This window comes from Neodiprion pinetum, chromosome 2, assembly GCF_021155775.2.
Source record: "Neodiprion pinetum isolate iyNeoPine1 chromosome 2, iyNeoPine1.2, whole genome shotgun sequence".
NCBI classification, from domain to species: Eukaryota; Metazoa; Arthropoda; class Insecta; order Hymenoptera; family Diprionidae; genus Neodiprion; species Neodiprion pinetum.
The window spans coordinates 139-19,465 of NC_060233.1; the positions used below are offsets into that span (position 1 = coordinate 139).

The window sequence follows — 19,327 nt, forward strand, 5'->3', positions numbered from 1 at the left end:
GGTTCGGGTGGTGGTGGTGGTGGGGGCTGGGGCTGTGATCCGCTCCCATTTTCCGCAGCATCACGAATCTTCTTAGGTCTGCGACCACCCGAGCTCTCCTGCGCCTCTTCCCGGCTGCCGTCGCTTTCTATATCTTTTTTCCGTTTGGGCCGTCTGTCCTTTGGAGCTGTCCAGGATACTCGCATTTGCTGTATTTCCTCCCCCGTCAGATCTAGTGGGGCATTCTCGCTCCATCTGTTTATCACCCATTGGCCGTGATCCCTCAGTTTCTCCATCTCATTTATTATGGTGCCACTAAAACGCCGAGATTCGGAGACCCTGAACATCACGGCACCGATTTTGCTGGGCCAACTCATAATGAGGGTCTGTACTCTGTCTATTTCTTCCTCTGATTCATGGCAGTTGATTGCGTCCATGAGCTCCGCTTTGATTTGTGTGAGCTGGTTGTCCGCCTCAGTCCGCACTTCCCTCTTCAAATTGAGGCTTCGCCCGTAGGCTTTGCCTATCTTCGCTCCAATGTCTAGTAGTTGTTCGATTGCCTCATTGGCCCTCCTGATCACATTTCCTACTTGTTCCAAGGAGGATTCCTCTTCATCCTCCTGTTGTCTCTGGGGTGTTCTGAGATCCGGACTCAGGATGGTCTCATTATCTAGTGTATAATATACGTCCGGGCTTCCTAGCACGGGCGTTCCGCTCGTCCTCCTGTTGTGTAAGTGAGTGTGTGTATGATTGCAGTCGTATGATGACGACGGGGTGTGGCCTGCTCTGTCACCAACGTTCCCCGCCGGCACTAGGGCTCCGATCCCTTGCGCCGTAACTGTTTTTCTCCTATAGCTCTCCATCATGGGTTTTATGTCAGGGTCCCTCCCTTAGGTCGCCGTTGGTCACCCTCCACTCCCTGTGAACCTTACCGGCAAGGTAGAACCTACTGGGGCCCGGAGGCCCCGCCGGCATCGCTCCAACAGTTCATCGCGACGAGCCTCAAGCCCCCCACACCACGACAAGGTGGCAACCCTGTGGGGGGAACCTAACCTAACCTAACCTAACCTAACCTAACCTAACCTAACCTAACCTAACCTAACCTAACCTAACCTAACCTAACCTAACCTAACCTAACCTAACCTAACCTAACCTAACCTAACCTAACCTAACCTAACCTAACCTAACCTAACCTAACCTAACCTAACCTAACCTAACCTAACCTAACCTAACCTAACCTAACCTAACCTAACCTAACCTAACCTAACCTAACCTAACCTAACCTTTTTTTTTTTTTTTTTTGTGCCGAAGATCTACCGCCGAGTTGGAGTTCCTCAGCTCGGGGGCAAGGAACCGCCTTTCGGCATTGCATCTTACACCCGATCCAGTCGGCGTGGTGTGGCGCCGTAGCGTGCCCCCCTGAGGAGACCAGCCCGGGCGCCATCATCCCGCCCACCGGGGGTAGCCAGCTGGGGACAAAGTTAGGCCCAGTTAGGCCCGTCTACTTTTCTCAACCGGGCTTCGGACCGGCTATGGCAGTCGCCCCTGGTCGCGAGCCCCTCCCCGTGGGGACGCGGGGTAGCCCCCTTCCAAGGGATGTTAGGCACTCTAGGTTCTTAATTAGCTTCTGTGTGGTTGAAGTTCCCATTATTTGCGCACCCTCTTATCTTAACACTCTGCTATTTTGAGATAAGGAACCGTCATTACTTCCATGTACAGGGTTAAATAAATAGAGTCAATGGAAGAATAAATTTGACTAGAAAGAATAGAGTAAATAAATAGAGTGAATAGATAGTTAATGAGTAAAAAGTAAAATAAGTAAATTAAGTATGTGGCTTAAAATAGACATGAAAGGACGTTACGTTTAAAATTCGTCAATAGACGAGGTGTAAAAGTAAATAACTAAAATAGATAAATAGAGTAAAAGGATCGTCCGTGTGTAAAGAAGTAAAATAGGTAAAACAGTACATAGTTTAAGATAACATGGGAGGACGCTACGATGCTTAAAACTTGTCCATAGACGAGGTGTAGATAAATAACTAGATAAATAGAGTAAAAGGATAGTCAGTGTATAAAAAATTGAAAAGGTAAATTAGTCTATAGTTTAAAATAATACATGGATGACGTGTGTATAGTAAGAATAGATAGATAGAGTAAAGTAGGATAAATAAATAGAGTAAAATAGATAGATAGATAGTCAGTATGTAAAGTAGGTGGGAAAGGTGTATTGGTGAACAAAAATAGGGATGGAAGTAAGTGACGGAGTTAACACGCGTCAATAACTACGATGCCTAATATAAACGGGTAAGAATCTTTATGACTTACAGGATGGTCTTCTTTCATTAGAAGCCATTGTTTCTGTCGTCCTTATCCTTCGTTGCAATAATTTCGTAGATTATTGCCGCGATCTCCTTCCACCTTTCCTCGCTGGAGAGCAACTCCTCGACGATGTTGTCCGGGCTTAATGGTTCCCCATTCCTCCTCTTCCAGGATTGACCTCTCACTGCGTTCCATTTTTGGCACCTAAAAATAGTGTGCTCGACGCTGTCTGAGGTCGCACTGCAGTAGGCGCATCCTGCCGCTGTCCTTTTCCGGAATCTGTGCAAATACTCATTGAACGTCCCATGTCCGGTGAGCATCTGCGTCAGATGGTAGTTTACTTCCCCATGCGTCCTGTCCAACCATTTGTCCGGGTCTTTGATTAGTCTCCTGGCCCAGTTACTAGTATTTCGGTGGTCCCTCCACCTGGTGCACCACTCCTGTCTCGCCCAACGCGTCGCTTCCTCCGCCTCTCTTCTCATCGCCTCTTTTCTCTGTTTCGGGGTTTGGTCGCTTTCCATCTCCCGTCTTGCTCCTCCCTTGGTCCACTGCCGCCTCCATTTTTGGGCCGTTATCTCTAGAGGTTGTATCCCTGCGATGACGGTGAGAGCCTCGTTGGGTGCCGTTCGGTACGCCGACGCAACCCTCAGTGCACATGCCCTCTGAACAACTCTGAGCTTCTTGGCTCGTGTCTCTTTTCTAGTCTCGTCTCCCCAGATTTGAGCCCCGTACATGACGATGGACTCGCCAACACGTGCGAGTAGCTTACGTCTCGCCTGTTTCGGACCCCCTATATTGGGCATAAGCCTCCCGATACTGTTCATAACTCTGATGGCCTTGGCCGACGCCATGTCCAGGTGCGCCGAGTAGTTCAGTTTCTGATCAAGGATGATTCCTAAGTATTTCATACTTTTGGCAGCCTGGATCTCCTTTCCTCTAATTTGCACTGTTTCTGGCGGTGGAGCTCTTTTTTTCGTAAAGAAGACCACCTCTGTTTTTTCAACCGCGATCTGCAGTCCCAGCTTTTCAATTTGTTCGATAACCTCAGCTGCTGCGCGGGAAGCCCTCTCTGCGGTCTCCTTTCCTGTCCGTCCCTCTACCAGGATCAGGGTATCGTCTGCGTAGCAGGTGATCTCCATATCTGTGCTGTATGTTTGTGATAGCACTTTATTGTAAGCTAGGTTCCAAAGGGTTGGCCCCAGTATCGAGCCTTGGGGGATGCCTCTTGTCACTTGCGCCTTGACGCTCTTCCCCCCAGCTCTAATCTGGATGTATCTATCTTGTAAATAAGATCTGAGGATCCCTGTTAGTTCATTCGGGAGCTCAGCCGTCGCCGCTGCCTCCATAATCTCCGGCCAGGGGATGGACCCAAACGCATTTTTGATATCTATGCATACTCCAGCTACCCAGCCTTTCCTCATCGTTTTTTGTCTGATGGCCGTCGTCACGCGGTCCACAGCGTCAATCGTCGAGAAGCCTTCGCGGAAGCCGTATTGGTTCCTGCTGAGGAAGCCTCTATTTTTTAGGTGTTCTTTAATTTTAGTATCCACCACTCTTTCCAGCGTTTTACCCAGGACACTCAGGAGACTGATCGGCCTGTATCCCTGTTTTTTTCTTTCTCCTTCTACGCCGTCGGTATTACTCGTGCCCTTCGGTATAAGGATCAGATCTGCCTCTTTCCATATCCTCGGAAAGTATCTTTGCTCGAGACACCTATTTAACGTTTCACCCAGTGGGGTCGGGTTCTCCCTGTAGATCCTTTTTATCACTTCGGGGTGGATGCCATCGGGTCCCGGCGCCTTACCCGTCCTGGTTCTCCTTACTGCCCTATCGATTTCGGCATACCCTAGAGGTCCGCCATCGGCTGTGACTGGTTCTCGCTGGTCTTCGTATCGTCCTTCCTCCTCGCCGCTCGGCGCCAGAGTCGGACCCGCTGGGAACAGCGTGGCGCATACCTCCAACGCTTCCTCCATACTCGAAGGTCCCGCGTTGGCGTTACTCAGTTTCCCCGTAACGATTCTGTACGGCTTCCCCCATACGTCGTCGTCGATGGTACGTATGAGTTCATCCCAAGCTCTGCCTTTACTTGCTCTTATGAGCTTACGAAGTGCCCTTCTCTCCTCCCTGAGCTTATCCTCCTGATCTTCGGGGACCAGTTCCCCCGTGCGTGCCCTTCTCTTTCGCTCCCTTTGCAGGGCCCTTCTTGTTTTCATACATCTTTGTCTGCCTGCCGCGATCTCCTCGTTCCACCAATAGACGGACTTCCTTCCGCCGCCGTGACGCCGCCTTGGCATGACCCTGTCACATACTCCTTGTATGGACCTCGTGAGTTCCTCCGCCATTTCCTCGGGGTGTCCCTTGCGTGGCGTTTTTACTTCTTTCGCACACCGCTTCAGCTTGGCCTCGTTTAGTTTCTTGAGGATCCATTTACGGGTACCCACCTCCTGTATTACTGGCCTTTGCCTTTGCTCTGTCGCTTCCTCCCTGCCTTGGAGTCGGAAGCTTATTGCCTTGTGGTCACTAAGGGTTTCTACCTCTAGGACCGTCCAACCTGATATTCGGCTAGCCACGTCAGGAGTTGCAATAGTGACGTCTAGCACCGCGGACCATCCCCTTCGCTCGAAGGTATGCACTCCGTTTAAATTCAGACACACCATGTCCAGCGCGTCTATTAACTCTTCCATCCTCCTGCCTCGCCGGTCAGTCCTGTCGGTCCATACCCTTGATTTAGAGTTCAGATCTCCCGCCAGGATGACCCCACGTCTCTTTCTATTGGTCGAACCCTCATGAAGTATGGCTCGCAGTGTATCCTCTATTTCAGCCACCTGTCTTCCATAATCCCTCCATTTTTCGTTTGGTGCGAGGTAACAGCTTACAATTACTGTTCCGTCTACCTCGACCACCACATATGCCCTGCCCGCCACCAGCTTTTTTGCGGACAGGTTTTTATTTATTATAACGACGCTGGCTTTCCCGTCATTACTGCTATACCACCTGCCCAAGCCTCTGCCTGTTTTAGCAGGTTCGCTAATTATGACTAGGTCTGTCCGTTGGTCCGTGGTAGTCTGTGCCAGTAGATCGGCCGCAGCCCTCGAGTTATTGAGATTAATTTGTACGTAGTTCAGACTCACCGCCATTTTCTGTTCCGGGTTGTTTTTGTTGCCGCACAGTGCCGGTTGGGGACACCTCATTCCTGGTACTATTTGACACTGGGGTGGTTCCCTGTTCTACCAGACTGTCGAATTCCGCGACCTCTTGGCACATCCCCCGCGGAGAAATTCCCTGTTGGATCCTATTGCGCACTGTCCCTTCTGCCCGGTTTCCGCGCTGTCCCTGCCCTCCAGGGCCACGGCACACCTCCTCCCTGTGCCCGTGTCTATAGCACTTACGGCATCGTACCCCTTGCGGGCCTACGATGATTCTGGCCATTGTCCAGCCTACTCTCATGTTGGCTCTCCCATTCAAGGCCTGTAGGGTTTGCCGACTGATTTTCACAAAGGCGGCTTTCTCCTTCCACGGGTAGGTGATAATCCTTACAACTTCTATTTGGTCGATGTCGTCCTTTTCCGTGGGTATCTCATTTATCAGTGCGGATCGGACGTCTTCCGCCTGTACTAGTGCGTCCAGCCCGCGAATCTTTATTGTTGCCCTGTCGCCCAGTATCTTGACGTCGGCCCCTTCCCCTAACTTTGTGGCCACCAGGTCTGCCATTTTCTTGGCCGTTGGCATCTCCTCGCACACCATCAGGAGGAACCCGTCCCTACTTCTCCTAATGCTCCGCAGGCCCCCGCCTTCCGGTGGTGGAACGTCCCTTTTGATTCTCTCCAGGGTTCTTTCGTACCCCTCTCCCTCGACCCTGACCATTACCGCGATACCCCTTCGCTGTCCCCTCCTACTTCCTTCTTGCTCGGGGATTTGCCCTACCGCCTGTGTTTTGTTTCTATTTCTTCCTCCGTTGGCCGTCGCAGCCGCGGTGGCCACGGGTGTGGTATTTGACGGCTGGGTCCTTGTCTGTGCCTTAGCCTTGGCCGCCTCTGCGTAGCTCGAGGCTCCTTGTCTAGGGTGATCAATGGTCTTGGCCCTATGAGCAGGTGTGACTCTTTCCTCCTGTGTCGATGTTTGGACCCCGCACGATCTATAAGTGCGCGTTCCCCGCCGGATTTTTTCTTCCGCGCTTATTTGTTTCCCTGTCCTCTCTCCTGTTGTGGTCGCTGTCAGGGGAGTGGCGGCTTTTGGCTCCCTGCTCTCAGCGGGTTGCCGTTCGCATTCTTTCTCTAAGTGCCCTGGTTTTTTGCATCTGAAACACACCTTGACCGGCACCTTGCACGACCCTGCCATGTGCCCATCCGTCCCGCACCTGAAGCACCTCCTATCCTCTTTGTACTCTCTCGTGCTGGCTCTTGTCCAGCCGATTTTTACGTACCGCATCCTGATAAGGGCGTCAATTGTCTTCACCGGGGCTCTGATACACGCCGTGAGGGTGCCCCGTGGTGTGCTCTTGAGGAAGATTACTTCGGTTTGGCCTTCTGTAGCTCTATCCACCGCCTGGGTGATCTCTGCCTCCGTCGTGTTCGCCTCAATATTCTGAATTATGGCCCTTCTCTTGCGTTCGCCCATAATTTCGGCGGCGATTCCTTCGTTGTGAAGCCTGAGTACGAGTTGTGTCGCATCCGACTGGCCAACGACCGTTACCAGTGCATCCTCGTTCCTCCTGGCCTGTCTAACGCCATTCACGTTGATGTCGTCGGTCCGAACAGTCCGCTTCAGGTTTCGGATAAGATCCAGGTAGATCCTACCCTCAGCCTGTATGCGTACTGTTTTTCTTTCCTTTCCTTCGTTTGCTCTTCGAAATGCCTCCTCCTCCGCTTCGGACTCCGTCGGAGCGGACGTTTCCGTGTGGGTGGCGGTATCCCTGCTGGCCGTTGTTGTAGACTGTCTGGGTGTATCATCTGTGCAGTGACCCTCTGCTTCCCGTGGTCTGGGTGGTCTGGGTTCGGGTGGTGGTGGTGGTGGGGGCTGGGGCTGTGATCCGCTCCCATTTTCCGCAGCATCACGAATCTTCTTAGGTCTGCGACCACCCGAGCTCTCCTGCGCCTCTTCCCGGCTGCCGTCGCTTTCTATATCTTTTTTCCGTTTGGGCCGTCTGTCCTTTGGAGCTGTCCAGGATACTCGCATTTGCTGTATTTCCTCCCCCGTCAGATCTAGTGGGGCATTCTCGCTCCATCTGTTTATCACCCATTGGCCGTGATCCCTCAGTTTCTCCATCTCATTTATTATGGTGCCACTAAAACGCCGAGATTCGGAGACCCTGAACATCACGGCACCGATTTTGCTGGGCCAACTCATAATGAGGGTCTGTACTCTGTCTATTTCTTCCTCTGATTCATGGCAGTTGATTGCGTCCATGAGCTCCGCTTTGATTTGTGTGAGCTGGTTGTCCGCCTCAGTCCGCACTTCCCTCTTCAAATTGAGGCTTCGCCCGTAGGCTTTGCCTATCTTCGCTCCAATGTCTAGTAGTTGTTCGATTGCCTCATTGGCCCTCCTGATCACATTTCCTACTTGTTCCAAGGAGGATTCCTCTTCATCCTCCTGTTGTCTCTGGGGTGTTCTGAGATCCGGACTCAGGATGGTCTCATTATCTAGTGTATAATATACGTCCGGGCTTCCTAGCACGGGCGTTCCGCTCGTCCTCCTGTTGTGTAAGTGAGTGTGTGTATGATTGCAGTCGTATGATGACGACGGGGTGTGGCCTGCTCTGTCACCAACGTTCCCCGCCGGCACTAGGGCTCCGATCCCTTGCGCCGTAACTGTTTTTCTCCTATAGCTCTCCATCATGGGTTTTATGTCAGGGTCCCTCCCTTAGGTCGCCGTTGGTCACCCTCCACTCCCTGTGAACCTTACCGGCAAGGTAGAACCTACTGGGGCCCGGAGGCCCCGCCGGCATCGCTCCAACAGTTCATCGCGACGAGCCTCAAGCCCCCCACACCACGACAAGGTGGCAACCCTGTGGGGGGAACCTAACCTAACCTAACCTAACCTAACCTAACCTAACCTAACCTAACCTAACCTAACCTAACCTAACCTAACCTAACCTAACCTAACCTAACCTAACCTAACCTAACCTAACCTAACCTAACCTAACCTAACCTAACCTAACCTAACCTAACCTAACCTAACCTAACCTAACCTAACCTAACCTAACCTAACCTAACCTAACCTAACCTAACCTAACCTAACCTAACCTAACCTAACCTAACCTAACCTAACCTAACCTAACCTAACCTAACCTAACCTAACCTAACCTAGCCTAACCTGAACAATATAACATAATATACCCAATACCCAATCCCCGATCCCCGAGATCCCCGAGATCCCCCCGAGATCCCCGAGATCCCCGAGATCCCCCCGAGTTCCCCGAGATCCCCCCGAGATCCCCGAGATCCCCGAGATCCCCCCGAGATCCCCGAGATCCCCGAGATCCCCGAGATCCCCCCGAGATCCCCGAGATCCCCGAGATCCCCGAGATCCCCGAGATCCCCGAGATTCCCGAGATCCCCGAGATCCCCGAGATCCCCGAGATCCCCCCGAGATCCCCGAGATCCCTTCGAGATCCCCGAGATCCCCGAGATCCCCGAGATCCCCGAGATCACCGAGATCCCCCCGAGATCCCCGAGATCCCCGAGATCCCCGAGATCCCCCTGAGATCCCCCCGAGATCCCCGAGATCCCCGAGATTCCCCCCGAGATCCCCGAGATCCCCGAGATCCCCGAGATCCCCGAGATCCCCGAGATCCCCAAGATCCCCGAGATCCCCCCGAGATCCCCGAGATCCCCGAGATCCCCGAGATCCCCGAGATCCCCGAGATTCCCGAGATCCCCCCGAGATCCCCGAGATCCCCGAGATCCCCCCGAGATCCCCGAGATCCCCGAGATCCCCCCGAGATCCCCGAGATCCCCGAGATCCCCGAGATCCCCCCGAGATCCCCGAGATCCCCGAGATCCCCCCGAGATCCCCGAGATCCCCGAGATCCCCCCGAGATCCCCGAGATCCCCGAGATCCCCGAGATCCCCGAGATCCCCGAGATCCCCGAGATCCCCCCGAGATCCCCGAGATCCCCCCGAGATCCCCGAGATCCTCGAGATCCCCGAGATCCCCGAGATCCCCCCGAGATCCCCGAGATCCCCGAGATCCCCGAGATCCCCCTGAGTTCCCCGAGATCCCCGAGATCCCCGAGATCCCCCCGAGATCCCCGAGATCCCCCCGAGATCCCTGAGATCCCCGAGATCCCCGAGATCCCCGAGATCCCCCCGAGATCCCCGAGATCCCCGAGATCCCCGAGATCCCCGAGATCCCCGAGATTCCCGAGATCCCCGAGATCCCCGAGATCCCCGAGATCCCCCCGAGATCCCCGAGATCCCCGAGATCCCCGAGATTCCCGAGATCCCCGAGATCCCCGAGATCACCGAGATCCCCCCGAGATCCCCGAGATCCCCGAGATCCCCGAGATCCCCCTGAGATCCCCCCGAGATCCCGAGATCCCCCCGAGATCCCCGAGATCCCCGAGATCCCCGAGATCCCCGAGATCCCCGAGATCCCCCCGAGATCCCCGAGATCCCCGAGATCCCCGAGATCCCCGAGATCCCCCCGAGATCCCCGAGATCCCCGAGATCCCCGAGATCCCCGAGATCCCCCCGAGTTCCCCGAGATCCCCCCGAGATCCCCGAGATCCCCGAGATCCCCCCGAGATCCCCGAGATCCCCGAGATCCCCGAGATCCCCCCGAGATCCCCGAGATCCCCGAGATCCCCGAGATCCCCGAGATCCCCGAGATTCCCGAGATCCCCGAGATCCCCGAGATCCCCGAGATCCCCCCGAGATCCCCGAGATCCCCCCGAGATCCCCGAGATCCCCGAGATCCCCGAGATCCCCGAGATCACCGAGATCCCCCCGAGATCCCCGAGATCCCCGAGATCCCCGAGATCCCCCTGAGATCCCCCCGAGATCCCCGAGATCCCCGAGATTCCCCCCGAGATCCCCGAGATCCCCGAGATCCCCGAGATCCCCGAGATCCCCGAGATCCCCAAGATCCCCGAGATCCCCCCGAGATCCCCGAGATCCCCGAGATCCTCGAGATCCCCGAGATCCCCGAGATCCCCGAGATTCCCCCCGAGATCCCCGAGATCCCCGAGATCCCTGAGATCCCCGAGATCCCCGAGATCCCCCCGAGATCCCCGAGATCCCCGAGATCCCCGAGATCCCCGAGATCCCCGAGATCCCCGAGATCCCCCCGAGATCCCCGAGATCCCCGAGATCCCCGAGATCCCCGAGATCCCCGAGATCCCCGAGATCCCCCCGAGATCCCCGAGATCCCCGAGATCCTCGAGATCCCCGAGATCCCCGAGATCCCCGAGATTCCCCCCGAGATCCCCGAGATCCCCGAGATCCCCGAGATCCCCGAGATCCCCGAGATCCCCGAGATCCCCGAGATCCCCCCGAGATCCCCGAGATCCCCGAGATCCCCGAGATCCCCGAGATCCCCGAGATCCCCGAGATCCTTGAGATCCCCGAGATCCCCCCGAGATCCCCGAGATCCCCGAGATCCCCGAGATCCCCCCGAGATCCCCGAGATCCCCGAGATCCCCGAGATCCCTGAGATTCCCGAGATCCCCGAGATCCCCCCGAGATCCCCGAGATCCCCCCGAGATCCCCCCGAGATCCCCGAGATCCCCGAGATCCCCGAGATCCCCCCGAGATCCCCGAGATCCCCGAGATCCCCGAGATCCCCGAGATCCCCGAGATCCCCCCGAGATCCCCGAGATCCCCGAGATCCCCGAGATCCCCCCGAGATCCCCGAGATCCCGGAGATCCCCGAGATCCCCGAGATCCCCGAGATCCCCGAGATCCCCGAGATCCCCGAGATCCTTGAGATCCCCGAGATCCCCCCGAGATCCCCGAGATCCCCGAGATCCCCGAGATCCCCCCGAGATCCCCGAGATCCCCGAGATCCCCGAGATCCCTGAGATTCCCGAGATCCCCGAGATCCCCCCGAGATCCCCGAGATCCCCCCGAGATTCCCCCGAGATCCCCGAGATCCCCGAGATCCCCGAGATCCCCCCGAGATCCCCGAGATCCCCCCGAGATCCCCGAGATCCCCGAGATCCCCGAGATCCCCGAGATCCCCGAGATCCCCCCGAGATCCCCGAGATCCCCGAGATCCCCGAGATCCCCCCGAGATCCCCGAGATCCCCGAGATCCCCGAGATCCCCGAGATCCCCGAGATCCCCCCGAGATCCCCGAGATCCCCGAGATCCCCGAGATCCCCGAGATCCCCGAGATCCCCGAGATCCCCCCGAGATCCCCGAGATCCCCGAGATCCCCGAGATCCCCGAGATCCCCCCCGAGTTCCCCGAGATCCCCCCGAGATCCCCGAGATCCCCGAGATCCCCCCGAGATCCCCGAGATCCCCGAGATCCCCGAGATCCCCGAGATCCCCGAGATATCCGAGATCCCCACGAGATCCCCGAGATCCCCCCGAGATTTCTGAGATCCCCGAGATCCCCGAGATCCCCCCGAGATCCCCGAGATCCCCGAGATCCCCGAGATCCCCGAGATCCCCGAGATCCCCCCGAGATCCCCGAGATCCCCGAGATCCCCGAGATCCCCGAGATCCCCCCGAGATCCCCGAGATCCCCGAGATCCCCGAGATCCCCGAGATCCCCCCGAGATCCCTGAGATCCCCGAGATCCCCGAGATCCCTGAGATCCCCGAGATCCCCCCGAGATCCCCGAGATCCCCGAGATCCCCGAGATCCCCGAGATCCCCCCGAGATCCCCGAGATCCCCGAGATATCCGAGATCCCCACGAGATCCCCGAGATCCCCGAGATCCCCGAGATCCCCGAGATCCCCGAGATCCCCGAGATCCCCCTGAGATCCCCGAGATCCCCGAGATCCCCGAGATCCCCCCGAGATCCCCGAGATCCCCCCGAGATCCCTGAGATCCCCGAGATCCCCGAGATCCCCGAGATCCCCCCGAGATCCCCGAGATCCCCGAGATCCCCGAGATCCCCCCGAGATCCCCGAGATCCCCCCGAGATCCCTGAGATCCCCGAGATCCTCGAGATCCCCGAGATCCCCGAGATCCCCGAGATTCCCCCCGAGATCCCCGAGATCCCCGAGATCCCCGAGATCCCCGAGATCCCCGAGATCCCCGAGATCCCCGAGATCCCCCCGAGATCCCCGAGATCCCCGAGATCCTCGAGATCCCCGAGATCCCCGAGATCCCCGAGATTCCCCCCGAGATCCCCGAGATCCCCGAGATCCCCGAGATCCCCGAGATCCCCGAGATCCCCGAGATCCCCGAGATCCCCCCGAGATCCCCGAGATCCCCGAGATCCCCGAGATCCCCCCGAGATCCCCGAGATCCCCGAGATCCCCGAGATCCCCGAGATCCTTGAGATCCCCGAGATCCCCCCGAGATCCCCGAGATCCCCGAGATCCCCGAGATCCCCCCGAGATCCCCGAGATCCCCGAGATCCCCGAGATCCCCGAGATCCCCCCGAGATCCCCGAGATCCCCCCGAGATCCCCGAGATCCCCGAGATCCCCGAGATCCCCCCGAGATCCCCGAGATCCCCCCGAGATCCCCGAGATCCCCGAGATCCCCCCGAGATCCCCGAGATCCCCGAGATCCCCGAGATCCCCGAGATCCCCGAGATCCCCGAGATCCCCCCGAGATCCCCGAGATCCCCGAGATTCCCCCCGAGATCCCCGAGATCCCCGAGATCCCCGAGATCCCCGAGATCCCCGAGATCCCCCCGAGATCCCCGAGATCCCCGAGATCCCCGAGATCCCCCCGAGATCCCCGAGATCCCCGAGATCCCCGAGATCCCCGAGATCCTTGAGATCCCCGAGATCCCCCCGAGATCCCCGAGATCCCCGAGATCCCCGAGATCCCCCCGAGATCCCCGAGATCCCCGAGATCCCCGAGATCCCTGAGATTCCCGAGATCCCCGAGATCCCCCCGAGATCCCCGAGATCCCCCCGAGATCCCCCCGAGATCCCCGAGATCCCCGAGATCCCCGAGATCCCCCCGAGATCCCCGAGATCCCCCCGAGATCCCCGAGATCCCCGAGATCCCCGAGATCCCCGAGATCCCCGAGATCCCCCCGAGATCCCCGAGATCCCCGAGATCCCCGAGATCCCCCCGAGATCCCCGAGATCCCCGAGATCCCCGAGATCCCCCCGAGATCCCCGAGATCCCCGAGATCCCCGAGATCCCCGAGATCCCCGAGATCCTTGAGATCCCCGAGATCCCCCCGAGATCCCCGAGATCCCCGAGATCCCCGAGATCCCCCCGAGATCCCCGAGATCCCCGAGATCCCCGAGATCCCTGAGATTCCCGAGATCCCCGAGATCCCCCCGAGATCCCCGAGATCCCCCCGAGATCCCCCCGAGATCCCCGAGATCCCCGAGATCCCCGAGATCCCCCCGAGATCCCCGAGATCCCCGAGATCCCCGAGATCCCCGAGATCCCCCCGAGATCCCCGAGATCCCCGAGATCCCCGAGATCCCCGAGATCCCCCCGAGTTCCCCGAGATCCCCCCGAGATCCCCGAGATCCCTGAGATCCCCCCGAGATCCCCGAGATCCCCGAGATCCCCGAGATCCCCGAGATCCCCGAGATATCCGAGATCCCCACGAGATCCCCGAGATCCCCCCGAGATTTCTGAGATCCCCGAGATCCCCGAGATCCCCCCGAGATCCCCGAGATCCCCGAGATCCCCGAGATCCCCGAGATCCCCGAGATCCCCGAGATCCCCGAGATCCCCCCGAGATCCCCGAGATCCCCGAGATCCCCGAGATCCCCGAGATCCCCCCGAGATCCCCGAGATCCCCGAGATCCCCGAGATCCCCGAGATCCCCCCGAGATCCCTGAGATCCCCGAGATCCCCGAGATCCCTGAGATCCCCGAGATCCCCCCGAGATCCCCGAGATCCCCGAGATCCCCGAGATCCCCGAGATCCCCGAGATCCCCGAGATATCCGAGATCCCCACGAGATCCCCGAGATCCCCGAGATCCCCGAGATCCCCGAGATCCCCGAGATCCCCGAGATCCCCCTGAGATCCCCGAGATCCCCGAGATCCCCGAGATCCCCCCGAGATCCCCGAGATCCCCCCGAGATCCCTGAGATCCCCGAGATCCCCGAGATCCCCGAGATCCCCCCGAGATTCCCGAGATCCCCGAGATCCCCGAGATCCCCCCGAGATCCCCGAGATCCCCCCGAGATCCCTGAGATCCCCGAGATCCTCGAGATCCCCGAGATCCCCGAGATCCCCGAGATTCCCCCCGAGATCCCCGAGATCCCCGAGATCCCCGAGATCCCCGAGATCCCCGAGATCCCCGAGATCACCGAGATCCCCCCGAGATCCCCGAGATCCCCGAGATCCTCGAGATCCCCGAGATCCCCGAGATCCCCGAGATTCCCCCCGAGATCCCCGAGATCCCCGAGATCCCCGAGATCCCCGAGATCCCCGAGATCCCCGAGATCCCCGAGATCCCCCCGAGATCCCCGAGATCCCCGAGATCCCCGAGATCCCCCCGAGATCCCCGAGATCCCCGAGATCCCCGAGATCCCCGAGATCCTTGAGATCCCCGAGATCCCCCCGAGATCCCCGAGATCCCCGAGATCCCCGAGATCCCCGAGATTCCCGAGATCCCCGAGATCCCCCCGAGATCCCCGAGATCCCCCCGAGATCCCCGAGATCCCCCTGAGATCCCCCCGAGATCCCCGAGATCCCCCCGAGATCCCCGAGATTCCCGAGATTCCTCCGAGATCCCCGAGATCCCCGAGATCCCCCCGAGATCCCCGAGATCCCCGAGATCCCCCCGAGATCCCCGAGATCCCCGAGATCCCCCCGAGATCCCCGAGATCCCCGAGATCCCCGAGATCCCCCCGAGATCCCCGAGATCCCCGAGATCCCCCCGAGATCCCCGAGATCCCCGAGATCCCCCCGAGATCCCCGAGATCCCCGAGATCCCCGAGATCCCCGAGATCCCCCCGAGATCCCCGAGATCCCCCCGAGATCCCTGAGATCCCCGAGATCCCCGAGATCCCCGAGATCCCCCCGAGATCCCCGAGATCCCCGAGATCCCCGTGATCCCCCCGAGATCCCCGAGATCCCCGAGATCCACCCGAGATCCCCGAGATCCCCCCGAAATCCCCGAGATCCCCCCGAGATCCCCGAGATCCCCGAGATCCCCCCGAGATCCCCGAGATCCCCGAGATCCCCGAGATCCCCGACATCCCCGAGATCCCCGAGATCCCCGAGATCCCCCCGAGATCCCCGAGATCCCCCCGAGATCCCCGAGATCCCCGAGATCCCCGAGATCCCCCCGAGATCCCCGAGATCCCCGAGATCCCCCCGAGATCCCCGAGATCCCCGAGATCCCCGAGATCCCCGAGATCCCCGAGATCCCCGAGATCCCCCCGAGATCCCCGAGATCCCCGAGATCCCCGAGATCCCCCCGAGATCCCCGAGATCCCCGAGATCCACCCGAGATCCCCGAGATCCCCCCGAAATCCCCGAGATCCCCGAGATCCCCCCGAGATCCCCGAGATCCCCGAGATCCCCCCGAGATCCCCGAGATCCCCGAGATCCCCGAGATCCCCCCGAGATCCCCGAGATCCCCAAGATCCCCGAGATCCCCGAGATTCCCGAGATCCCCGAGATCCCCCCGAGATCCCCGAGATCCCCCTGAGATCCCCCCGAGATCCCCGAGATCCCCCCGAGATCCCCGAGATTCCCGAGATTCCTCCGAGATCCCCGAGATCCCCGAGATCCCCCCGAGATCCCCGAGATCCCCGAGATCCCCCCGAGATCCCCGAGATCCCCGAGATCCCCCCGAGATCCCCGAGATCCCCGAGATCCCCGAGATCCCCCCGAGATCCCCGAGATCCCCGAGATCCCCCCGAGATCCCCGAGATCCCCGAGATCCCCCCGAGATCCCCGAGATCCCCGAGATCCCCGAGATCCCCGAGATCCCCGAGATCCCCGAGATCCCCGAGATCCCCAAGATCCCCGAGATCCCCCCGAGATCCCCGAGATCCCCGAGATCCTCGAGATCCCCGAGATCCCCGAGATCCCCGAGATTCCCCCCGAGATCCCCGAGATCCCCGAGATCCCTGAGATCCCCGAGATCCCCGAGATCCCCCCGAGATCCCCGAGATCCCCGAGATCCCCGAGATCCCCGAGATCCCCGAGATCCCCGAGATCCCCCCGAGATCCCCGAGATCCCCGAGATCCCCGAGATCCCCGAGATCCCCGAGATCCCCGAGATCCCCCCGAGATCCCCGAGATCCCCGAGATCCTCGAGATCCCCGAGATCCCCGAGATCCCCGAGATTCCCCCCGAGATCCCCGAGATCCCCGAGATCCCCGAGATCCCCGAGATCCCCGAGATCCCCGAGATCCCCGAGATCCCCCCGAGATCCCCGAGATCCCCGAGATCCCCGAGATCCCCCCGAGATCCCCGAGATCCCCGAGATCCCCGAGATCCCCGAGATCCTTGAGATCCCCGAGATCCCCCCGAGATCCCCGAGATCCCCGAGATCCCCGAGATCCCCCCGAGATCCCCGAGATCCCCGAGATCCCCGAGATCCCTGAGATTCCCGAGATCCCCGAGATCCCCCCGAGATCCCCGAGATCCCCCCGAGATCCCCCCGAGATCCCCGAGATCCCCGAGATCCCCGAGATCCCCCCGAGATCCCCGAGATCCCCGAGATCCCCGAGATCCCCGAGATCCCTGAGATCCCCCTTGAGATCCCCGAGATCCCCGAGATCCCCGAGATCCCCCCGAGATCCCCGAGATCCCCGAGATCCCCGAGATCCCCCCGAGATCCCCGAGATCCCCGAGATCCCCGAGATCCCCGAGATCCCCGAGATCCTTGAGATCCCCGAGATCCCCCCGAGATCCCCGAGATCCCCGAGATCCCCGAGATCCCCCCGAGATTCCCGAGATCCCCGAGATCCCCGAGATCCCTGAGATTCCCGAGATCCCCGAGATCCCCCCGAGATCCCCGAGATCCCCCCGAGATCCCCCCGAGATCCCCGAGATCCCCGAGATCCCCGAGATCCCCCCGAGATCCCCGAGATCCCCCCGAGATCCCCGAGATCCCCGAGATCCCCGAGATCCCCGAGATCCCCGAGATCCCCCCGAGATCCCCGAGATCCCCGAGATCCCCGAGATCCCCCCGAGATCCCCGAGATCCCCGAGATCCCCGAGATCCCCGAGATCCCCGAGATCCCCGAGATCCCCGAGATCCCCCCGAGATCCCCGAGATCCCCGAGATCCCCGAGATCCCCGAGATCCCCCCGAGATCCCCGAGATCCCCGAGATCCCCGAGATCCCCGAGATCCCCCCGAGTTCCCCGAGATCCCCCCGAGATCCCCGAGATCCCCGAGATCCCCCCGAGATCCCCGAGATCCCCGAGATCCCCGAGATCCCCGAGATCCCCGAGATATCCGAGATCCCCACGAGATCCCCGAGATCCCCCCGAGATTTCTGAGATCCCCGAGATCCCCGAGATCCCCCCGAGATCCCCGAGATCCCCGAGATCCCCGAGATCCCCGAGATCCCCGAGATCCCCGAGATCCCCGAGATCCCCCCGAGATCCCCGAGATCCCCGAGATCCCCGAGATCCCCGAGATCCCCCCGAGATCCCCGAGATCCCCGAGATCCCCGAGATCCCCGAGATCCCCCCGAGATCCCTGAGATCCCCGAGATCCCCGAGATCCCTGAGATCCCCGAGATCCCCCCGAGATCCCCGAGATCCCCGAGATCCCCGAGATCCCCGAGATCCCCCCGAGATCCCCGAGATCCCCGAGATATCCGAGATCCCCACGAGATCCCCGAGATCCCCGAGATCCCCAAGATCCCCGAGATCCCCGAGATCCCCGAGATCCCCCTGAGATCCCCGAGATCCCCGAGATCCCCGAGATCCCCCCGAGATCCCCGAGATCCCCCCGAGATCCCTGAGATCCCCGAGATCCCCGAGATCCCCGAGATCCCCCCGAGATCCCCGAGATCCCCGAGATCCCCGAGATCCCCCCGAGATCCCCGAGATCCCCCCGAGATCCCTGAGATCCCCGAGATCCTCGAGATCCCCGAGATCCCCGAGATCCCCGAGATTCCCCCCGAGATCCCCGAGATCCCCGAGATCCCCGAGATCCCCGAGATCCCCGAGATCCCCGAGATCCCCGAGATCCCCCCGAGATCCCCGAGATCCCCGAGATCCTCGAGATCCCCGAGATCCCCGAGATCCCCGAGATTCCCCCCGAGATCCCCGAGATCCCCGAGATCCCCGAGATCCCCGAGATCCCCGAGATCCCCGAGATCCCCGAGATCCCCCCGAGATCCCCGAGATCCCCGAGATCCCCGAGATCCCCCCGAGATCCCCGAGATCCCCGAGATCCCCGAGATCCCCGAGATCCTTGAGATCCCCGAGATCCCCCCGAGATCCCCGAGATCCCCGAGATCCCCGAGATCCCCCCGAGATCCCCGAGATCCCCGAGATCCCCGAGATCCCCGAGATCCCCCCGAGATCCCCGAGATCCCCCCGAGATCCCCGAGATCCCCGAGATCCCCGAGATCCCCCCGAGATCCCCGAGATCCCCCCGAGATCCCCGAGATCCCCGAGATCCCCCCGAGATCCCCGAGATCCCCGAGATCCCCGAGATCCCCGAGATCCCCGAGATCCCCGAGATCCCCCCGAGATCCCCGAGATCCCCGAGATCCCCGAGATCCCCGAGATCCCCGAGATCCCCCCGAGATCCCCGAGATCCCCGAGATCCCCGAGATCCCCCCGAGATCCCCGAGATCCCCGAGATCCCCGAGATCCCCGAGATCCTTGAGATCCCCGAGATCCCCCCGAGATCCCCGAGATCCCCGAGATCCCCGAGATCCCCCCGAGATCCCCGAGATCCCCGAGATCCCCGAGATCCCTGAGATTCCAGAGATCCCCGAGATCCCCCC

At 60.0% G+C, this 19,327-nt stretch overlaps 1 protein-coding gene across 1 annotated transcript; it reads right to left on the reverse strand.

Moving 5' to 3' along the window:
* Positions 1 to 2,321: 2,321 nt before the first annotated feature.
* On the reverse strand, positions 2,322 to 8,130 carry LOC124211127 (uncharacterized). Its single transcript, XM_046609892.1, has 2 exons — positions 5,430 to 8,130; positions 2,322 to 5,308 (listed from the first exon to the last, which is right to left on the reverse strand). Exons 1-2 carry the CDS (start codon positions 8,128 to 8,130, stop codon positions 2,322 to 2,324), a joined length of 5,688 nt encoding a protein of 1,895 aa, XP_046465848.1.
* Between the last annotated feature and the right edge of the window lie 11,197 nt (positions 8,131 to 19,327).

Coding starts and splice junctions, on each gene's coding strand:
- LOC124211127 (XM_046609892.1), bottom strand. CDS start 8,130: ATGGAGAGCTATAGGAGAAAAACAGTTACGGCGCAAGGGATCGGAGCC. Junction 5,309..5,429: donor ACCCGGAACAGAAAATGGCG/GTGAGTCTGAAC, acceptor CTGCTAAAACAG/GCAGAGGCTTGGGCAGGTGG.